The 19,697-nt window shown below is 55.5% G+C and overlaps 5 protein-coding genes across 5 annotated transcripts; 2 read left to right on the top strand and 3 right to left on the bottom strand.

Moving 5' to 3' along the window:
- The first annotated feature begins 410 nt into the window (after positions 1–410).
- On the top strand, positions 411–1,400 carry BO86DRAFT_390712 (uncharacterized protein). Its single transcript, XM_025672462.1, has one exon. The coding sequence runs from the start codon at positions 558–560 to the stop codon at positions 1,242–1,244; it is 687 nt and encodes a 228-aa protein (XP_025525695.1). The 5' UTR covers positions 411–557; the 3' UTR covers positions 1,245–1,400.
- BO86DRAFT_435337 (phosphatidylinositol N-acetylglucosaminyltransferase subunit A/GPI3) lies at positions 1,370–3,090 on the bottom strand (the record flags this gene model as incomplete). The annotated part of the gene is made up of 4 exons (XM_025675951.1): positions 1,370–2,465; positions 2,521–2,909; positions 2,967–3,001; positions 3,057–3,090. The coding sequence occupies 4 exons, from the start codon at positions 3,085–3,087 to the stop codon at positions 1,496–1,498; spliced, it is 1,425 nt and encodes a 474-aa protein (XP_025525696.1). The 3' UTR covers positions 1,370–1,495.
- Positions 3,091–3,424: 334 nt separating this feature from the next.
- On the top strand, positions 3,425–6,380 carry BO86DRAFT_411308 (putative ATP-dependent RNA helicase DBP6). The gene has a single exon (XM_025674576.1). It carries the CDS (start codon positions 3,485–3,487, stop codon positions 6,116–6,118), a length of 2,634 nt encoding a protein of 877 aa, XP_025525697.1. The 5' UTR covers positions 3,425–3,484; the 3' UTR covers positions 6,119–6,380.
- A 72-nt stretch (positions 6,381–6,452) lies between these two features.
- xlnD (beta-xylosidase XylA) lies at positions 6,453–9,245 on the bottom strand. The gene has a single exon (XM_025670084.1). The coding sequence runs from the start codon at positions 8,915–8,917 to the stop codon at positions 6,503–6,505; it is 2,415 nt and encodes an 804-aa protein (XP_025525698.1). The 5' UTR covers positions 8,918–9,245; the 3' UTR covers positions 6,453–6,502.
- A 1,057-nt stretch (positions 9,246–10,302) lies between these two features.
- BO86DRAFT_390715 (amino acid transporter) lies at positions 10,303–12,730 on the bottom strand. Its single transcript, XM_025672463.1, has 4 exons — positions 12,027–12,730; positions 11,920–11,966; positions 11,781–11,860; positions 10,303–11,712 (listed from the first exon to the last, which is right to left on the bottom strand). Exons 1-4 carry the CDS (start codon positions 12,240–12,242, stop codon positions 10,460–10,462), a joined length of 1,596 nt encoding a protein of 531 aa, XP_025525699.1. The 5' UTR covers positions 12,243–12,730; the 3' UTR covers positions 10,303–10,459.
- Between the last annotated feature and the right edge of the window lie 6,967 nt (positions 12,731–19,697).

Consider the following 19,697-nt stretch of genomic DNA (forward strand, 5'->3'; position numbering starts at 1 on the left):
TGTACGACCAACCCAACACAGCACTCACATCATCAATCTTACGGAGCATACTCATCCGACCGCAAGTACCCACCCGATCAAACCACTACATAGTATGTACTTCTCATCAGATAGATATGCTACCAACACAGCTAGCAAGCCCGACACACCCAAAACCGGCCCTGTCCGAAAACCCCCAGTACAACAAAAGTCCAGACCCGTTGAATTGCATGCAATCCATGCATGGCATGACGTTATCTCAAATAACTTACTCAAGGGTGAGGGAGGGAGATGAAGTCAGTCGAAGTCACCTTGACGTAAACCCCCCCCCCCTCCTCTTCCCGCCGCCCGCCGTCTGGATTCGGAAGCCCTAAATTACCTGCTGTGTAGCTTTGGTCCCCCTCCCTTACTTATAAGGTGCGTCCGTCCATGCTCGAGCTCTGGAAATCAATTCAAAACGTTATTCACAGAACGCTTACGGATCACGCGACACTACCTCTTTTTTCTTAACATCTTATTATACGTATAGTATTCAGTCTATACCAACAGTCTATAACGTTATCAACACATCATCCAAAATGAGCCACTTCAGCAACCCCGACTCCGTTGCCAACCCCCAGCAGGGCGAGTTCAAGCCCTCCGTCAAGCCGACCGCTCCTCTGGAGGAGGGAGGTGTATGTATCCCCTTGGTCGTCGCCTGGTTTGGAAAAAGCCCGGCAAGCAAGCTAACAGTCGAGCAGCACCAACCCGGCCGCAAGGTCGCGCCCGCCGACTTCGCCCCCGAGTTCCGCGCCCAGACGCACCCGGCCGGCACGGCGCCCGCCTCCAGCTCCTACAGCGCCAACACCACCGGCGAGGTCGGCGGCCAGGCCCTGAACCCCAACGTCGAGCGGAGCCACGGCAAGGAGTCCGTCAAGACCTCCGCCGCCGACACCCTGATGGGCGCCACCTCGCAGGACGTGCACACCGGCCTGGGCCACCCGGGCTCCGGCCAAACCAGCGCCGAGCTGCGCCACGACGGCCAGCCCGGCCGCAAGCGCCAGACCGCCGGCCTCGAGAAGGTTGGCGCCTACGCCGACAGCAAGTTCGAGCGCGACATCCCCGGCCAGCGGGCGCTCGACCGCGAGGAGGGCCATCTCGCCGGCCAGCGCGGCGACAAGGGTGCGCTCGCTGCCGAGGACCGCCAGCCCGAGCCCGCTACCACCGCTGCTGCCGAGTGGAAGTATGAGCCCGGCACCAAGCGGGACAACACCCACAAGCACTGAGTCTTCAACGAAAATGTCGGGGCTGGACCCTGGTGAATCTCTTATGGACACAAAAGGAATCTGTTTTTGTTTTTCTTTTTCGAGCGAGAAGGTTTCCCACGAATGCTCATGTATGATTACTCTTGATGAGAAAAGAATCCAACGATGCTTGCCATGAAGGGTATCTGAAGGTTGTCTATGAACAGCAGTGGAAATGTGGATCGGTAATGGTAAATGTGAATGGGTATTGTAAAGAAAAATAAGAATCTTGGTCAGTTGGCATGTAGGCGGTCACGGTCGTTCTTCTGGTCGTTCACGAGTGGGTGGTTGTCGTTCCGTTGGCGTATTTTCTTCGGCCAGCTGCGTGCAATGTCGATGTTCGCTCGCGGGAACCACATCTCCAAGAAGGCGTAGAGAAGAAAGTCAATCACCACACACAGGCAGAAGAGCTTGCCTGCCCACACACCACATCCATAGTATCGTTTGAGCCGGTCGATCAGCGCAAAGCTCCGTACACGGTCGCCGCTAGCCTCCAGTCCCTCGCCCGGGTAGTATCCGTAGAACTCCTCCGGGCTAATATCCCCGGAGATCCCCTGGTAGACTCGCTCGGTGCGCTGCGCAACGTCGGTCCAGGAATACATCATCTTCACTTGATCATGGAAACGATCCGTCCGCACCTTGTTCGACCGCAAGGCAGCGATGGCCTTGCCAGTTGCTAGAACAATATCGTCCTCCTCGGGCTTTGAGAACGTCGTCATGTGCTGAGGCAGCACCTCGGGGATACCACCAACTCGTGTGCACACCACGTACAGTCCGCAGCTGGCGGCCTCGACTATGACTGTGCCGAAGGCTTCGGTCAAGCTAGGGTGAAGGTAGATGTGGCCACGGACCATGACGTCCCGAACCTCCTCATGCCGGACAGGTCCTAGCATTTCAACCTTGTCCTGCAACACGTTGCGCTCCAACATCTGCTCCAGATCGATCGCCTTGGGACCGGACCCCGCAATGATGAAACGTACATTCGGGTGCGACGCGAGGATTCTCGGGATAGCCGCGATGAGCAGATCGGTACCCTTATTGTAGAAGAGACGGGAGATGACAACGATCGTGATAGTGTCGTTAGGGCCGATGGGCTTCACCGACCGAGGTTCTGCCGGCCGGAAGTTCTCAGCCACCACTGCGTTCGGGATCACAGACACCATCAGCGGGTCCAGGGAGGCTCGAAGCACTGTATTCTCTTTACTGCGCAGAGGTCAGCCGGGGCTTTCCGGAAGGTACTGCGGTTAAGTCTACTTACCAAGTATGACTGACACAAATAACATGGTCAACATCACTCAAGATAAACTTGAGCAGTTTGTTGGTCAAGATGGATGCCGCATCTGCAAAACCAAACAGCGAATGGTCGGTGAACACTGTCCGAAGACCCATGGTGCGCGCATGGAGAATGGCTTCATGACAGAAGCTACTCAAGCTCGCATGCCCATGCACGATCTGGATTTGTTCACGGATGACAATATTGCGGAAGATCGGAAAGAACGAGAAGACCGTCGGCATGGTCGACTCCCGGTGAATCACAAAGAATGGGACATGGTATACCTTGAGCCCGTTTGTCAAGTATCGCACCCCCGTCCGCCCTTTGTAAGCATGTGTGATAATGATGACCTTGTGTCCGCGATCGATGAGCTTCTGTTCGACTGGTGAGTATACCATCATGGAGGGTAGGGATGAAGTATAGTCGCTTACGGTCGAGAGCTGGTAGATGTGACTTTCCACCCCACCTGTTGATCTCAGGATGTCAGCACATGGCCGAAAATTGGAGGGCAGTGTGCCTACCTGGTTGGGGGAAGAAGAAGTCACTGACCATACTGTGCAGACCATTAGACTCGCTCCGACAACCACATGCGACGGGACTCACGCAATGTTGTAAGGCATGGCTGCGGCTGGTCCTGAGCTGGCTTCGAGAGACTCTGCGCAGTTGTCAATCAGATCCGCTCATCCGCCATCCATATCACATTCAATCACCACGTCCAAGCCACAAAAAAAAAGGGAGGCTGTGAGAGCGATAGGAGGAGAAAGGAGGCCGAATGAGGCCATCCCGAAAGGGCCACGCGCGGGCGGCGATGCGGGCGGTGGTGTTGTTCTGCCGTCTCAAAGATTCCCCGCTGGAAAAAAGAAAGACTCGCAACAACAGGCAAGATCGCCGCATTTCCAATTCAGCCCTCTTCGAAAGTCCGCCCAGGACCCTTTTTGACCTCGCGATCATGGCCGGCGACCGCTCCGCGCGTCAGGAAACATCCCACATGAGCTCAGGCACCCCGTCGAGCACGAAGAAGTCCCACAAGAGGAAGAGAGACCTCGATGGCTCCACCGTCGCTACCTCGACACCCACGCCGACCAAGAAATCCAAGAAAGATCCGAGTGCTGCAACCGACTCCACTCCATCCTCAGACGTCCGCAAGAAGAGAAAGCGATCCACGGGGGCGGCCGACGGTGCTGTTCCGGAAGAATCGGCCCCGAAGGAGAGTGCTGTCTCGACGCTCCGCAGCGAAGCGTCTTCTCCAAGCAAGGACGCTAAAGACAAGAAGAAATCGAAGCACTCGAAGCGACGAACATCAGGAACTGCTGTTGAATCGGCTGAGGAACCTGCGAATCTAGAAGATGTCAAGGAGAAGAGCGCCAAGGACTCGAAGAAGTCTGCCCGAGCCGCGGAGTCTACTCAGGCGGATGATGACACAAAACCGAAGGACAAGTTTGCGGGCATCAGGTCGAAGTTCGAAAAGTCTATGAAAGCGAGAGAGCTGGAAAAAGCACGCAAGAAGGATACAGATGAAGACGACTCTACAGGACTGTTGACGGCCGAACCGGTTGTCGCGCAAGGCTTGGAGCCTCTACCACAGCCTGAGCAAGTCCCCGAGGTGTTCGAGAAGCCTACATACTCGTCGCTTCCGGCCTGGCTGGCCAATCCCCTGCGGACCTCGGCGACCGAGAAGACGAAGTTCTCTGAATTGGGAATTAATGCGAACCTGCTGCGGGTATTGGAGGATAACGGCTACAAGGAAGCGTTTGCTGTGCAGTCGGCGGTCATCCCCCTGCTACTCCAGGGCCCTAAGAACCACGCCGGCGATGTCTGTGTCTCTGCAGCCACCGGTTCCGGAAAGACCCTATCCTACGTTCTACCGCTTGTCACCGCGCTTGAGCAGATCCCTGCCCCTCGGCTGCGGGGTCTCATTGTCGTGCCAACCCGAGAATTGGTGAAGCAGGCCCGCGAGGCGTGTGAACTGTGTGTTGCTGGCTCCGGCCTGCGCGTGGGATCAGCTGTGGGTAATGTAGCCATCAAGGACGAACAGCGCTCGTTGATGCGCATTGACCAGGTGTACGGGCCCGCGACGTTCCAGCGCCGCCAGCATGTGAAAATGTCCGGGGACGACTGGACCAACTTCAACTTGCAGGATTATATCACCGACGCGGTGGATTCCAGCGAGGCTCTACCGGGGTACGTGCACCGTCCGGAACCGAACGTTGACATTCTCATCTGTACCCCGGGTCGCCTTGTCGACCACATCCGCTACACCAAAGGCTTTACGCTGAAGCACCTGGAATGGCTCGTGATCGACGAGGCTGATCGGTTGCTCAACGAGAGCTTCCAAGAATGGGTTGACGTGGTCATGAACTCGCTGGATGCGCGCCGATCCCCCGAGGCGTTTGGCTTCAGCGGGACTTTCCTGTCGGAGCTGGGCCTCCCGATCCACAGCAGGGAGCCAAGGAAGGTGGTTCTGAGTGCGACCATGACCCGGGACGTGACGAAGTTGAATTCTCTCCGACTCGCCAACCCCAAGCTTGTCATTGTGGGTTCCACCGATACCGCCGCCGTCGGCGACGACGAGAGTGGCGTGATCGCCGGCGCCGACGAGCAGTTCACCCTGCCGCCGACCTTGAAGGAGCACTCGATCTCGGTGGGCGATGGGTCCCTCAAGCCACTCTACCTGCTGCGCCTTCTCCTTTCCCACATCCGAATCAACGGCACCAACCAAGCGGCCAAGGCCTCCGATTCGGACACTTCGGACGATACCTCTTCGGACGACACATCCTCCGACGAAACCTCCTCGGACGAGTCCAGCTCGGACGATTCGGATTCGGATTCGGACTCAGACTCGGACACATCCAGCTCAGGCTCGGACTCCGAATCAGACGACACCTCCTCCAGCGAGTCTGATTCTTCCTCCAGCGAGTCCTCCTCCGACAGCGACAGCGACAGCGACAGCTCCTCCTCCAGCGCCTCCACCACCTCCCGAACCAAACCCACCCGCCCCCGCCCCTCCCCCTCCTCCAACACCAACAAAACCACGCCGACCGTCCTCATCTTCACCAAATCCTCCGAATCCGCCTCGCGTCTCGCGCGCCTCCTCGCGCTACTAGACCCGACCCTCGCGTCGCGCACGGGCACGATCATCAAGTCCAACAAATCCTCAGCCTCGCGCAAGACCCTGACCGCCCACCGCCGCGGCAAGCTCGCGATCATCATCGCGACGGACCGCGCCTCGCGCGGCCTCGACCTGCCCCGGCTGACGCACGTGGTCAACTACGACGTGCCGACCAGCGTGACGACCTACGTGCACCGCGTGGGCCGCACGGCGCGCGCCGGCCAGGCCGGCGCGGCCTGGACCCTCGTCGCCCACCGCGAGGGCAAGTGGTTCGCGCAGCAGATCGGCGGCGCCGCGGACGGGCAGATCGTGCGCGTCGAGGCGGACGGTGGGGACCGCCCGCAGAAGGTGCATAGGGTGGCGGTTAGTCTGGAGGGGATGAAGGCGGCGCGCGCGCGGTATGCGGAGGCGTTGGATGTGTTGGAGCGGGAGGTGCGGAGTGGGGGGAAGGAGAAGGAGAAGGAGACGCGGTAGGTCTGTCTGGTATTCAGGGAGGTGTTGTCATTACTAGGACCGTAACGGCCGGGTGAGCTTGTGAGCTTTTGATTTCCCCCCCCCTCCCGGAGTATGTTGTCGAATATAGACCAAAATTTGCACGGAGGGCGTTTAACTTTTTCTGTTCATGATTATCAATCATCTTTGACTAGTGCCTGGGGAGGAGTGTGTACTGTACATAGCGTGTTATTCTTGCTTGCTTGCTCTCAGAGAAAGGAAAGGAATCCAACTTCACTGCATTGAAAATCCCGAATGTGTAACTTTTGCATCCATTCTGCATATCACCTGGTGGTAACGGTCTAGTGCTATATATCCGATCCTACAACCCTAATTAATCCCTTTGGGGATCCCCCCGGAAACAACCTACTCATCCCCCGCCACCCCCTGCACCTCCTCCGGCCACTTCAACAGCACAACCTGCTCACCCACCAACTCCACCTCGACCACGACCTCGCGCTCATTATTCAGGGCCACCTCATACCGCCCCGGAAACAGCACGGTGTTACCCGCTTCATCCACCCTCGCCAACCGATCCACCGCCACCGGCACATTCAACTCGGCCGTGCCGCCCTCCTTCGCCACGGCGGCGAGCCGGTCGAACCCGACGAGCCATTTATTCGGGTACGGGGAGGGGCCCGCAGTCGAGGTGTTGGCGTACACCAGGGCGGTGTAATCGGAATCCCGCTGTCCGGAGTTCGTGATGGAGGCGGTGAAGTTGAAGAGGGTGCGTTGGCCGACGGTCGTGGTGTCTGGGTGTGCGGCGGAGGTGAGGTCGGTGATGTTGAAGGTATACTTCGTCTTCGCTGCTTGGGCTGAGGAAGCGTTGAAGGTGGTGTAGAACAGGCCGTGGCCGAAGGCGTAGACGGGCTCGCCGGTGTACCACATGTAGGTCTGGCCCGGGTTCTGTGTAGTCTCATTCGGCCGCAGGTTCATGTCGAGGGCCGAGAAGCTCTCGGCGTAGGCGGCCGGGTACTGGGTCGTGGTGAGGCGGCCGGCGGGGGCGCGCGCGCCCGTGAGGATGTCGCGCAGGGCGAGGCCGCCGGATTGGCCCGGGTAGCCGCCCCAGAGGAGGGCGTTGACCTTCGCGTTGAACTTCAGGGAAGAAGAGTCGACCTGGCCGCCGCCCATCTGGTACACCACCAGGGGCTGGTCGTCGGATTTCTGCGCCGCGAGTTGCGAGATCAGCTCGAGTTGGTTGCCGGGCCAGGCGATCGAGCTGCGGTCTTGGGCTTCGGCTTCGATGGTGTTATCGATGCCCCCCACGAATACGATGGTGTCGGCGGCGCGCGCCGCGGAGAGCGCGGCGCTGAAGTTCGCCGTCGAGTTCGTCGAGATCTCCGTGCCGGGGGCGTAGTGTACTGTGTACCCGGCGGCCGTGAAGGCGTCGACCGGGCTGATGAGGTATGGCGCGTCGCCGTAGTAGTTACCCTGGAGCTGGGTGGTGGCGTTGGCCCAGGGGCCGATGAGGGCGATGGATTTGTTCTTGCCCTCGGAGGGGGAGGCAAGAGGGAGGGTGCCGTCGTTCTTCAGGAGGACGATGCCTTCGACTGCCGCCTCGTAGGAAATGTTCCATGCGTCTGTCTTCTGGACGTCGGGCCAGCCCAGGCTGCGGTACGGGTTGCTGCTGCTGCTGTTGCCGTCGAAGTAGCCCAGCTCGACGAGGTTGGCGTACAGCCGGATGAAACCACGCTCGATGTCGTCGCGGGCGACAGCCCCGGTGGTGATGGACTCGTTGAAGTGATATTGATAGGAGGTGCCGCAGTCAATGTCAGTGCCGGCGAGGATGGCATCGGCGGCGGCGCTGGGCTCGTTGGCCGCGTAGCCGTGGGGGTTGAAGACGCCGTAGACGGCGCCGCAGTCGCCGGAGACGTAGCCGTGGTCGACGAAGGAGAAGGTGTCGCGCAGGAGGGTCTGCAGAAAGAAGGTGTTGGAGCAGCTGGGCACTCCGTTAACGGCGTTGTAGGAGCACATGAAGCTGTGGACGTGGGCGTCGCGCGCGGCGACGAGGAACTGCGGCGTGTAGTACTCGGCCAGGTCTTGCTGCGTAATGTTGACATCGTTCCCCAGCCGGGAGTGGTTGTCCCAGTTCTCGATGTCGTAGCCGGCAAAGTGCTTGGCTGTCGCGGCGAGCTTCAGATGCTCTGGGTTCACACCACCCTGGATACCCGTGATGTATTCGTAGGCGTAGGCGGCCGTAAGAGTGTACGCATCCTCGCCAGGAGTTTCCTGTCCACGACCCCAGACTGGATGGCGGAAGGTATTGATGTTTGGCGAGTAGACGTCGAGGCCAAAGCGGCCGGCGTTGTTGAAGGCACGGCCCTGAGTCGAAATAATGGAGGCGATCTGGTTGATCAGGGTGCGATTGAAGGCCGCTGCGGAGAGAATGGGTGAGGGGAAGGACGTCGCCCAGCTGTATGCCCCGTTGTCGGTGAAGTTGGCGCGAGCCAGGCCATGCAGGGCCTCACTCCAGACCTGGTATGGAGGCAGACCCAGACGAGGGACACCCGGGCTGGTGTTACCAGTGTTGGCGATAAGTTCCTCGAGGGTGAAGAGGGAGACCAGAGCCGCGGCGCGGTCATAGGGCGAGGCAGTCGAGTCGCAGACGAGGTTCTTGCTCAGAGGACCGCTCTGGCAGTCGGGGAAGGACAGGGAGATTGTGTCTAGACATTGTGGAAACAAGTCCGGATTGGCTTCGACGTTGTAATCCACGTAGCTGCTGTTATGTTGCCCCAGAGCTTGAGGCAGTAGAGCCAGCAGAGCAAGAGCCGCCACAGCCATGGTGATGGTTGTGGTTGTGATTGGGAGGAGGATGAGACGAATTGGGGAAATTGGGCGACAACGTCATACTCAATGTTCAATTGTGCCGGCAAACGTGAAGGAATTTATAGTTGAGTCGAGGCGAGTTGAATGGAGTCGAGTATAGATGCGGGGTGGCTGCGGAGAACCGGCGATGCGGTGCAAGAGGCGTGTCGATCACCTTCCCTCCCTCCTTTAGCCTGAATCCTTCCCTAGCTTGCCTAGCTTCAAGTTGCTTTGATTTACCTTTAGCCGGAGAGGAGTTAAGGAGGAGTTGAGGAGGAGTTGAGGAGGAGGAGAGGAGGAGAAGAAGAACCTTGCAGGAGTCTGCAGAGAAATGCGTCACAGTCGGTTAAATGACCTTGTCGGAGATCATCCGATGTGGTGCGATTCTTCCACAACACTACATCTACCGGTCCTCTCGGCAGTTCCTGTACCTCCAGCAGCAGCCCACTGACACGAAATGGTAAAATATTGAGTCGGTGAGGCCCGCACCTTGGACAGGCTAATGTCTGAACTATTTGCTAACCATGTATCTCATTTAGGACAATCCAATGCGCAAGTTTTCTGAGCACTCTCGGACGGACACTCGGATCATGCTCTGACCAACCCTCCTATGCACTTCACTTTCCATAAGCATCGCGAGAGAATGACCTCGGCACAGTCTGGAGGTCAAGAACATCTTACGGGAATTCAGACCCGACACAACGCGATGCAATGATGACTTTGCGTTACAAGCACTCTCGCAGGTTCGATAGACCATCTCTACTGCTGACCCGATGGTTCAGACCGGCGGTGCTGACGATTGCTGGACCTCTACAATCCCTTGCTGCTCAGTGCCCCTCGTCGTTATGGTCATGACAAACCCTGAATGGAACCTCATCTCTGTGGGACTTCCACGGACCTCGAGTCCCACCCCTGAGAATGTTCGAGCGTAGCATCGCCTTCGAGCTCCGCATGGCAACAATGTGGCAGCGAAAGATTTTAAGACACCCTGAAAGAAAAGGCCCATAAAGTGGGCAGTATAGCTGAACAAAACCCCAGTAACACCGAGCGAAGGGATAGAAGATGAAACTGGACCATATATTGAAGGCCATTACAGCTCAGGAGGCGACTACTCCCACCAACGATGGTTTCGGCAGACACATACTGCCCCATGCGCAAGTCACAGTCTCTTTCTGTCCCTAGAAAACCACGGACTCGGTTTCGACGACACCGCACTGGATCCTCTGAGTACAACAATTGTAGCTTGGTTACGAGACCACTCTTCTTCGAAGCTAAGCATGTCAGCGCTCCGGTAGGATTACCGGGAGTAGTATCAACAAGGTAACCACAGGTAAACTCACCACTCTACAGCAACAACAGCACCACACAAACACGATCATGAACAGAGTGAAGACGTAAGGAATCAACGACTTTTGAATTATCTCCAGGTTTAGAAAACCACCTGCATCTGAATATTAATATATGCTACATAACCACATCATCGCTCTGCTCCTGCCGATTCTCATCCAGAAAATCCAACTAGATAGCATCTTTAGCCAGAGCCTCGCTCTCGATCGCCACCACCGTGGGTCCCTGGTAATCCCCCTTCTTCGCCACCCAGATGGCCGCAATCAGGATCGTGAACCCGCCCGTGATCAAACACGTGTAGTTCATCGTCTCGGCATCCACGGGCATCGAGAACGGGAAGCAGAAGATCACGATGAACACGATGATGAAGGCGCACGTGACACCATTGACGATGAAGCCCACGGGGCCGGACATCCAGAACCACCCGCGGGGGATGCCCTGACGCCCGCGCAGGAGGTGCGGCAGGATGGCCGCGAGGTAGGAGATGGTGGTGAGGACGACGAAGGAGCTGACGAAGGCGCTGAAGGCGGTGGAGTTGCCGACGTAGATACAGCCCAGGACGAGGGGGATGACGCCGCTGACGAGCACCGCGGCGAGGGGGTTCTTGTGCGTCGGGTCGACGCGGCGGAGGTAGCCGCTGAAGGGGGTGGCGCCGTCGCGGGCGAGCGTCCACAGGACACGGCTGGAGGTGAGGTAGCAGCCGATGATGGCCACGACCAGGGGCAGGAGCGAGACGATAATCAGACCCAGGGAGCCGCCGCGCGAGCCGGTGATCTGGACGTAGATCTCGGTCAACGGGTAGAGGTAGGGGGCGTCGAGGACGGCGTCCAAGTCTGTGATCCCGTAGAAGATGACGATGAGGTAGAGGAACGCCGTGAAGAAGCCCATCACGTACTGCGCCAGCATGCCGATGGGGATGTTCTTGCCCGGTTGCGGGACCTCTTCGGCCAGGTGCGAGATCACGTCCGGCGTGCCGACGGCGAACGCTCCGTTCAACATTCCCAAACAAAACACAAAGCCGTTGCTGCTGTAGCCGGCTTCGTTGAGCCAGTCTCGCCAGACGAAGTCATCGGTCGCGTAGGGTTGGCCGTTGACGTGCGGCATCACCGCGCACACAATCACCGTGATCAGGAAGCCGGCCACCGTCAATGCTCCGCCAACGGATTCGATCATGGGTAGCGCCCGGTTGGCGAAGGCGACGGTCAGACAGCAGCCGATCGAGCAAATCAGGTAGGCGATAAAAACGTGCCAGCGCTGGATGGTGTAGTCTGGGTGGAAGAGCGCGTAGGCCGACACCACCTGTGTGCCTAGAATCTGCGTCGTGGATGCGGCGCCGAAGATCCAGGCCAGGAAGTTCCACCATCCGGCGAAGAAGCCGACCGGACGTCCGTATCTACCAGCGGTGATGGTTGCCCAGTGGTAGACTGTTGAGCAAGCGCATCAAACATTAGTCCTTTGTTCATCAGTCCTTTCATGATAGGATTGGACTCACCTCCACCGGAGGATGGCATGGACGAGGCCAGCTCGGCCAGGGAGGCGGCGATGAACCAGTAAAAGAAGGAGGCGGCGATCCTGCAAGCGACAGTCAGCTTTTTACGCGTATCCAAAACAATGCAGTAGAACCAACGTACATCTCATAGATGACACCGGGCGGCCCGCCATCATAGATAGCTGTGACCTGTGCATGACAGTCAGCCACTATCCAGCACTACCACCATGGTCGACAAGATATACATACAATACTTCCACCCAAGGCAATCCAGGTATTTCCACTGGTCAAGGCCAGACCACAGATATTGATGAAGCCGAAATTCCGATCGAGCTCCTGCTTGTGGCCGGAAGCATTGATGGGGGCCGAGACAGACGAACGACGACCGTCGGAGGGGGAATGCAACTCAATCGCCGCAGGATCGCCGGCATATTGCTTGGCCTCGTGCTGCTGCTGCTGCTCCATGCTGTTTAGGTGCAAAGCATGGGAGATCTTATCTTATCCACACGGTAGGAAAGGAGATCGAACAAAGGAACAAGAAAAGAAAAAAGTAGCCAAAGAAGAAGGAGAAGAAGCAAACAAGGAAGAAAAAAAAGACCAGGGGCAGAGAACTGGTTTGCTTGAGTGCTTTTTCAATCTTCTCAACTTCCACTAATGCATGCAGGGTTTATTACTTCCTTCGCCTCCCGCCGAAAAGTTCAGCAGGCTGCAGGACCATCAGGAACGCCGCACGAGCGAAAGAGAGACAAGAGAGCGAGAGCGCAAGATCTCGATCGTACGACGACCGGAGAGCGGCAAGGGGGAAGAGAGGCAGAGACAGCCAACGAGAGGGGGGAACAGCATGCGATTCCCCATTTGGTGTGTGGTTAGTTCATCCTTGGGCGAAACTTAAAGGATATTAACTTTGCCCCAATGGATGAAGCATTGAAGCAGAAGGCAGGGATCGACAAGAGAGTAGGAATTGAGAGGAGTGAGTATCTTAGTCAAGGAGGGGGGGAGGAGGAGGAGGAGGAGCCATGGATGAGAAGAGAATAAGTTGATCTAGGACGGGTTAAGTCATCATGCATACTCAACAAACAACAACTGAATTGCATTAACATTGAACTACAGTACAATGGACAGGCACGCGACAACCCACCGTACTCGGCGCAGATGCATGGGTTGTTGTATGCATAAACTGACTCACAACGATGACACTCCCTCCCTCTCTTATCAGAATGTCGGATAATCAACCTGACACATGGCCGACACTTTGGCTGTAGCCTGTCTACCCTAACACCAGCCAATAACCAGCTGAACACGCCAAGCGACCACCGATATTACCCCAATTACACCAAAGACACTACACATTATCTAGAGTAAGTACTATCAAAAGCAATATCCGGAATTCATCTGGCCAGCAATCGACCCCATACCACTCCCCAAAGCACAGATCATTCCCCGGTCCCTGACCACAGGGTTAGACATTCAAATTGGTCACGGAATCTTCGGAAATCCGGACGGAGCGTGCCGTTGCCCACAGCCCAAGTCACTCTCCATTCTTTTTCAAAGCACAACCAAGCAGCAAAAAACCTCTCAAACTTCTCAATGGTCCGTCTGCCGGCTCCACCAGCCGCAGTCAACGAATCTCCGTTCTCCATACTCCAGGAACTCGTCCCAAATCAAGAACAAGTCACAAAAGGACGCTGGCGTAAGACAATTCAGACCACTAACCAAGTGGATTCGTAGAACCAATCCCCAGTGGAGATTGGGCCACACTAATACTTAAACACTCAATGCATTTGAGACAAGCTGCAAAGTTAATTTCCATCGCATTGCTGCCATTCATTCCTTGCGGTCCACGCCGGTCGAAGTGAGCCATCGGCCTCGTGCCTGCCAGGGTTTGTACCTGCAGCTGATCAACCTGCAGGTGAGAGATCATAAAGCAATGCTTGTTCCAGCAACCAACCCGTCGGTCGGTCGGTCGGTCGGTCGGTCGCTCGCTCGCTCTTATTCTGCAGGGCGAGTCCTTGTCCGAAACAAATACGATGATTGCGCACGCCTGATGTAGAGCTGGCGCCATCTCGAACGGTGCCGTGCTAGGTCCAACTAGCCCAGCCAAAGCAGCAGGGGTGACAGGGTTTTTCAAGCCGGAGGCGGAAATTCCATCCTCTTTTGAAGATTATGCCCGGCCCGTTGCGACCACTATTTCTTTAGTCGCTGGACTAGATGGCCTAATCGACCTCGCTTCGCTTTTTCCTGGTCTGTTGCGCGAACCTCCGGTCTCGTGCAGATTTCTGTCTTGAGAGTTACCCTCGACAACGTCCCGGATACTCTTTCCCGGAGAACCTGAAGCATGCGAAACAGCACGGGGATATCCGAATGATACTACTGATTCAACTTGGGATAGTAGCGATTGAGACAACTGTGACTGTCTCGAGCCTACGCTCCAAGTTCGGAAGCGACCGACCCGGAGGATACAGGCTTTCGGATAGTAATCCGTGACCAGGAGCTCGTATCGTCCTTCGGATGATATATATTTGATTGTGTTAACGCGAAGGATCCATTCCGAACATGCGAAGGATTCGCTTCTAAACATAGGCGGAACGAGGTGAAACTAGGGAGACTTCCTGCACCTCGGACGGATCTTTGTTGCTCGCCTATGGTATCCGAGACAGCATTGATTAAACAATGCACATGGAGTTGGTCAACGTGCGAAACGAGTCCTCTGTACTCCCTAAGAGGGTCAGTCAACTGTGGTATAACTTCAGACAATGAATAGCTCCCTGCGCTAAAGCTTGCTACTCATGACCATATATAATGAGCCATAGCGTAGGGGACGCGGCGACGCGCTCCATAATGTTCAACGCCTAAACTGAATACTGCAAGCCTTCATCGTAAGCTTGCTTCTAACGACTGAGCAAAGCGTCGCGCGACCGCCATGATACTGCTCGTCGGACACCAAGACTCTCCAAATGGCAGTGGGATTGCAGGAAATTCTAATATGGTCAGCACAACACCTAGATACTATCCACACCTAGGAGCAGTTGAGTGCCAACTGCTCAGGAATGACTACACTATTCGCCCTTGCGACCATCGCTTACTGTTTCATTCTGAACAATATAGACGACCCGTGACACGGAGAATGCCTGCGAATGAATCTTTTCGGCCCGCTACGTAGGCGAAAGTGTAGGACCGTCCGATAAAGCATCACATGGCTCGGGATTGAGAGTGAAGACGAAACCTGGCTTTCACCTTAGCATTGACTACAAACAACGAATAAGCTTGATACCATTCCTACAGAATCATGAAACCTATACGATCGACTGATGCAAGCAGCAAACGCCCTGGATTCGACCAGACGACGAATTCTGGCATTGCTCTTACCGTAAGATCTGCAAAAGGACAATATCGCATCCTACCAGGATCGTCGTGGTCGGGACTAACGACAATTGTTGCTCAGACTAAGAACGTAGAACATCCGCTGACGTTGAGCGTGAGTCGCAACGTAGTTTGCTTGCTGCTGCACGTTCCTCGGATGATGAGCACACCGTGGTTCGAATGCATCGCATGCAGGATAGAGCAAACATCCTTAATCCAACAACACAGCGGTCGCTTGCCGATGGTCAGTGTGCGGCCACCCGTGACGTAGTCCTTTGACAACGGCGACAAAGTATTGTGACTTAACATAACATCTACCCGAAATTGGCGAAACCTCTCGACCGACGGACATGAGAATGGCACTGTTCTGGTCACCAATGCTGATGCAACGACCAGTTGTCAAATGCTTCGACGAATTGGCATGTGATCGTACCCGTAGCTGATGCAGACGAGAGCTGTCAAGCAACACGGGAAGGGAGGACAGAATGCACCGAATGACTGTGTGGACCTCGTCCTGCTGATAGAGATGCAGCATCTCTTTCGCGTCTTTGCGCTTGTATCAAGCCATCTCGACTGATCGTAAGCCACAATTTCGGCTCAAAACATATCGGTGACATTGGTAGTTTGTATACGTTCTGCGGAGAATCTGACATGAGCCTGCGCGAACACTGGTGACACCTCAACGCAAAGAGCACATGCACATCAAGCATCTGTCATATGGATGCACAACCTCCGGACAAATGGGATTCCACTGGTTAGTTGATAGACATCGCAGCCTCAAATGGCGGTCTGTAAAGGGCTCGTCGAGTCATATCACAGGCATCGGGTGAGTGACAGCCATGCGGCTTCGATACGAGAAATGGATCATTTGAGCCGGAGGCTACAATAACCAGGGAGCCCCGACGCCGAGTGCGTCGGGTTGCGAGCAGGGCCATCCTGGAGTCCGACTGTACAATCTCCGATTGATTCTGCCCTCGGTCGCAACGCGACTCGCGCATACAGCGCTTCGAGATCAATAGCAGGCAGTTCCGATATTTTGTCGTCCTAGGGCATCAACAGGGATCCAGACATGATTCACACCAGGTTCACACGTGTCATGGGGCTAGGACACCACCAGAACTATGAGCTGCATATTCAATTCACGTACAGGGTACGCGTTGGGCGGCATGCTGTACCCCTCCAGCGCAGTCCGCATGTGAGTAACACAGGGACGCAGGTGCGGGGTACACCAGATTGTGCATCGACTGTCAGCTGTCACGGAAGCGCCCTAAGCGATCCCCTCCAAAGGCATGAGAGTCGAGTCGGTACGGTTCCTGTCGAGGCATCTCGATATCGACATAGAGCCTCGATGCTGCCCAGCTCGTTCTGGGCCCGACGACCACCCGCAACTGGTTGTTATCTCGGTCTATAGGCCGGGAGGGTGCCATATCCTGATTGGAACCGACATAGGAACCCCTCATATGACGCACTGATTACATTCGGGGTTGCAGATACACACGTGTCAGCGCCATTGGATCTTGGACACGGTCAGTCCAGGCTATTGAGGCCTTGGAAGAGGGATGGCTAGACCTTAAAGTGGCCCGTGTTCAGTCAGGTTGCATTGTATTATCTGATCGGCTCGGAGAAAGGGTGCCATGTGACGCAAGCCTCCCCGGTCGTTACTAGGATCGGAAATCAAAGTATCCAAGTACCACTCGTACGGAATTGAGAGTCCCCTAATTAGCCAGTCGACTTGGAGTCGATGATGTGGCTGGTTGAAGAGCCTCCAAAGTATGGGTACACAGCTGTGAGACTGATATGTGCCTTGAGTGGGGTTCGCGATGCGATCTTATCTTGACTGACGCCATAGATAACAGTAATGGAGGGACCCTGGCGTCATCGGTAGCGAGATGGGTTTAGCTGTGAGAACAAAGACCGTCAGCATAGGGGTTTCTTCGGCAAAACCACCCTCAAGTCGATGATCAGGAAACCGGCATCGTGTTAGCCGGTGTTGTTGTTGGTGAAGACTTTCTTACCCCCTCATCCCGACAACGCAGAGACGGTCAATGTACCTACAGTACAGTAGTGCTCGCAAGCCGCGCCCTCTACCCCGCCTGCATTCCGTGCGCTGCAGATCGACCCCTCAAACAAACCCGAGACCGCTCATCCTTTGACACTGATCCTTGATACATGCCAACTGGGGTGATAATGAAAGGGGTAACTGACATTGCACCCCAAGTCCCCAAGTCCCCAAGTCCCCAGAGTCTCGGGTCGGTGACCTGAAGGGGAATGGATGAACTTCCCCCATCAAACCCATTCTCATTGTATGAGAGCATGCTTGTGTAGAGGTGGCAAGGGCTGTTCTTGGAATGAGTTCGGTGAGAGCTGAGGGTTAGCTAATAACAATCTGATTGAATGATAACAGTCCACTTGGTTCGGGACAGGCGAGGTTGGAGACGAAACGAACCCCGCCGCCACTTGAGCCGCCCGGTGATGGCGATTAGAGAGTCTCCTCCCCGCTGCTTCCTTCTCGTGGCGGCGGCGGGGGAGGTCAGTCAGGGTCAGGTGACCGATGAGCGCCCTGGGAGGACGGGTCACGGGCGGGTGCCACCCTTTTGCCACATTTCCATCACCGGGTGGCGGTGTCATTGGCCAACACCGCAACTACATAGCTGTTGCCCGGAGTACTCCGTAGAATACTCATAGAAAGTAGCCACCAACTGATCGAGGTCCAACATAGCCAGGAGAAACCGAATGGACTCATCTCGCTGCTTGCCACTGAGATAGGATGGTTGCATACGCAGACAGTACACTGCACATTCCATCCGATCTCTAGCTACTGCTGCTGGAAGTGCTGCCTGTGTGTGGCTTTGGGCTTTGGAGAGATGTTGATATATCGAATCTGATCCATGTACGGGGGTACACGGTCGCCAACTAACTATGTATATCATGCGCAATGAGTTATGTGCATCACTGCAAGTAAGGGCTCAGACATCCAGTCCGGGTCACAAAGTACGAAGTGTTTTATTCATGTAGACTTAAGCTATTTGCATGTGAAATCCATGGTGCTGGCTGAATTGATCGCCGAGAATCTGAAGCGTCTCATCCCATTACTGAAACCGCAAAGGAAACTGGAATGTTTGTACGGAGCTGCGCGGAGTACCACGGGGAAGATCTCCCGGCTCTGGCAATCTCCAATCCCGGCGAAAGATGAGTGCGGCGGCACTGCGGATCGCACTTCCCCCTTTTCTTTGTCTAAGGAAGTCCTAGACGAGACTCAGGCCAACGTTGAATTGGCACAATGATGTAGAGTACAGTACGGAGTACAGTAAACAACTGCAGTGCGCGCAGTGCGCACCCACAAACAACCCCCCTCCGTCCTCTCACCCCACCCAACCTTACCAATCTCCGATTCCCCAATTCTCTCTCGACCCGTCCTGACAGTTTCTGAATTCTGACACCCCTCCATCTGATTAAACTATGGCCCCCCTCCCCTCCCCAACACAACACAACACAACACCCGAAACAGACCACGTACACATCTACGAGTCCTTCCGTATTTTGAAGCGGTATGTATTCCCCGAAAGAAGTCGGTATACGCACACAGCAGCCCACTGCACCCCATCCCCAAATACCTCTAGAAGCCAACCCAAGCAAAAAAGCAAATCCAATCACCTGAAACAATCACCTAGATACTCTACAGGCAAAAAACAAACAAACAAACAACCATAGCCAACCCACCCCCCACCGCAATCCACAGAACTGCACCACCATCCATCCATCTGCAAAAGCGCAGGTTAAACCCAAACCAACCTAGCGGAAATCCCCGGCGCCCAAACCAAACCAAATCGAGATCCTCATGCATTTGAGATCTTTTCTCTTGTCTCTCGACCGAGATTCGATTTTGAACCGGTCCGGTCGAGGGAAGGATAATACGATTGACAGGGCTGCTGCACTGCACTAGGTACATACACCAACTAGACTTGGGTTAGGTTTAGACTGACTACTGGAACATGGTTTGCGCTGTTGGGCCGGGGGGGGGGGAGGGAGTTTGTAGGCTAGGCTAGTAGGCTGGTAGCAGAAGGTTAAGATTTTTCTTGGTGTAGAGTATAAATCTCGGCTTTAACTGCTTCTCTCGCTTTGGGTAGAGTTAATTCGAGTCTAGACTACGTAGTCGATGATGTTGTGAAGAAGTATATTTGGCAATGCGTCGCGATCGATGGAGACACAGACGTGGGAAAAGAGGGCGCGAAGAGCACAGCCACGATGTGGCGATGCTTCTTGGGCAAGATATCTTTCTTAAGGATAACCTGGCTTGTGAAGAGTAGAGCGTTCATTACTACGAGTAGACGGGTGTAGGAAGCCGAGGTATACGGTAGTATACGTACACCGTTACTATTCGTAGGGGGATTCTTCAACGCTAAGAGGGGCATTTCTGAGGATGTCCGCGGGTTGCTGAGAAAGATTAAGATGACAAGTGGATCAAAATTGAAGAAAAGGTTCCGCGCACGAGCTAAGTTTCCTCTCTGAGCCTTGGCCTTTGGCTGACTGGGTCGCTTGATGTGCTCGGCTCGGCTGCTT

Source organism: Aspergillus japonicus, assembly GCF_003184785.1.
Source record: "Aspergillus japonicus CBS 114.51 unplaced genomic scaffold BO86scaffold_41, whole genome shotgun sequence".
NCBI classification, from domain to species: domain Eukaryota; kingdom Fungi; phylum Ascomycota; class Eurotiomycetes; order Eurotiales; family Aspergillaceae; genus Aspergillus; species Aspergillus japonicus.

Bases quoted from the DNA above. Each gene is read 5' to 3' on its own strand.
- BO86DRAFT_411308 (XM_025674576.1), top strand. From the start codon at position 3,485: ATGGCCGGCGACCGCTCCGCGCGTCAGGAAACATCCCACATGAGCTCA.
- BO86DRAFT_390712 (XM_025672462.1), top strand. From the start codon at position 558: ATGAGCCACTTCAGCAACCCCGACTCCGTTGCCAACCCCCAGCAGGGC.
- xlnD (XM_025670084.1), bottom strand. From the start codon at position 8,917: ATGGCTGTGGCGGCTCTTGCTCTGCTGGCTCTACTGCCTCAAGCTCTG.
- BO86DRAFT_390715 (XM_025672463.1), bottom strand. From the start codon at position 12,242: ATGGAGCAGCAGCAGCAGCACGAGGCCAAGCAATATGCCGGCGATCCT. The intron at 11,861-11,919 runs GTACGTTGGTTC...TGTCGCTTGCAG, and splicing joins CCCGGTGTCATCTATGAGAT to GATCGCCGCCTCCTTCTTTT. The intron at 11,713-11,780 runs GTGAGTCCAATC...CTTGCTCAACAG, and splicing joins CATGCCATCCTCCGGTGGAG to TCTACCACTGGGCAACCATC.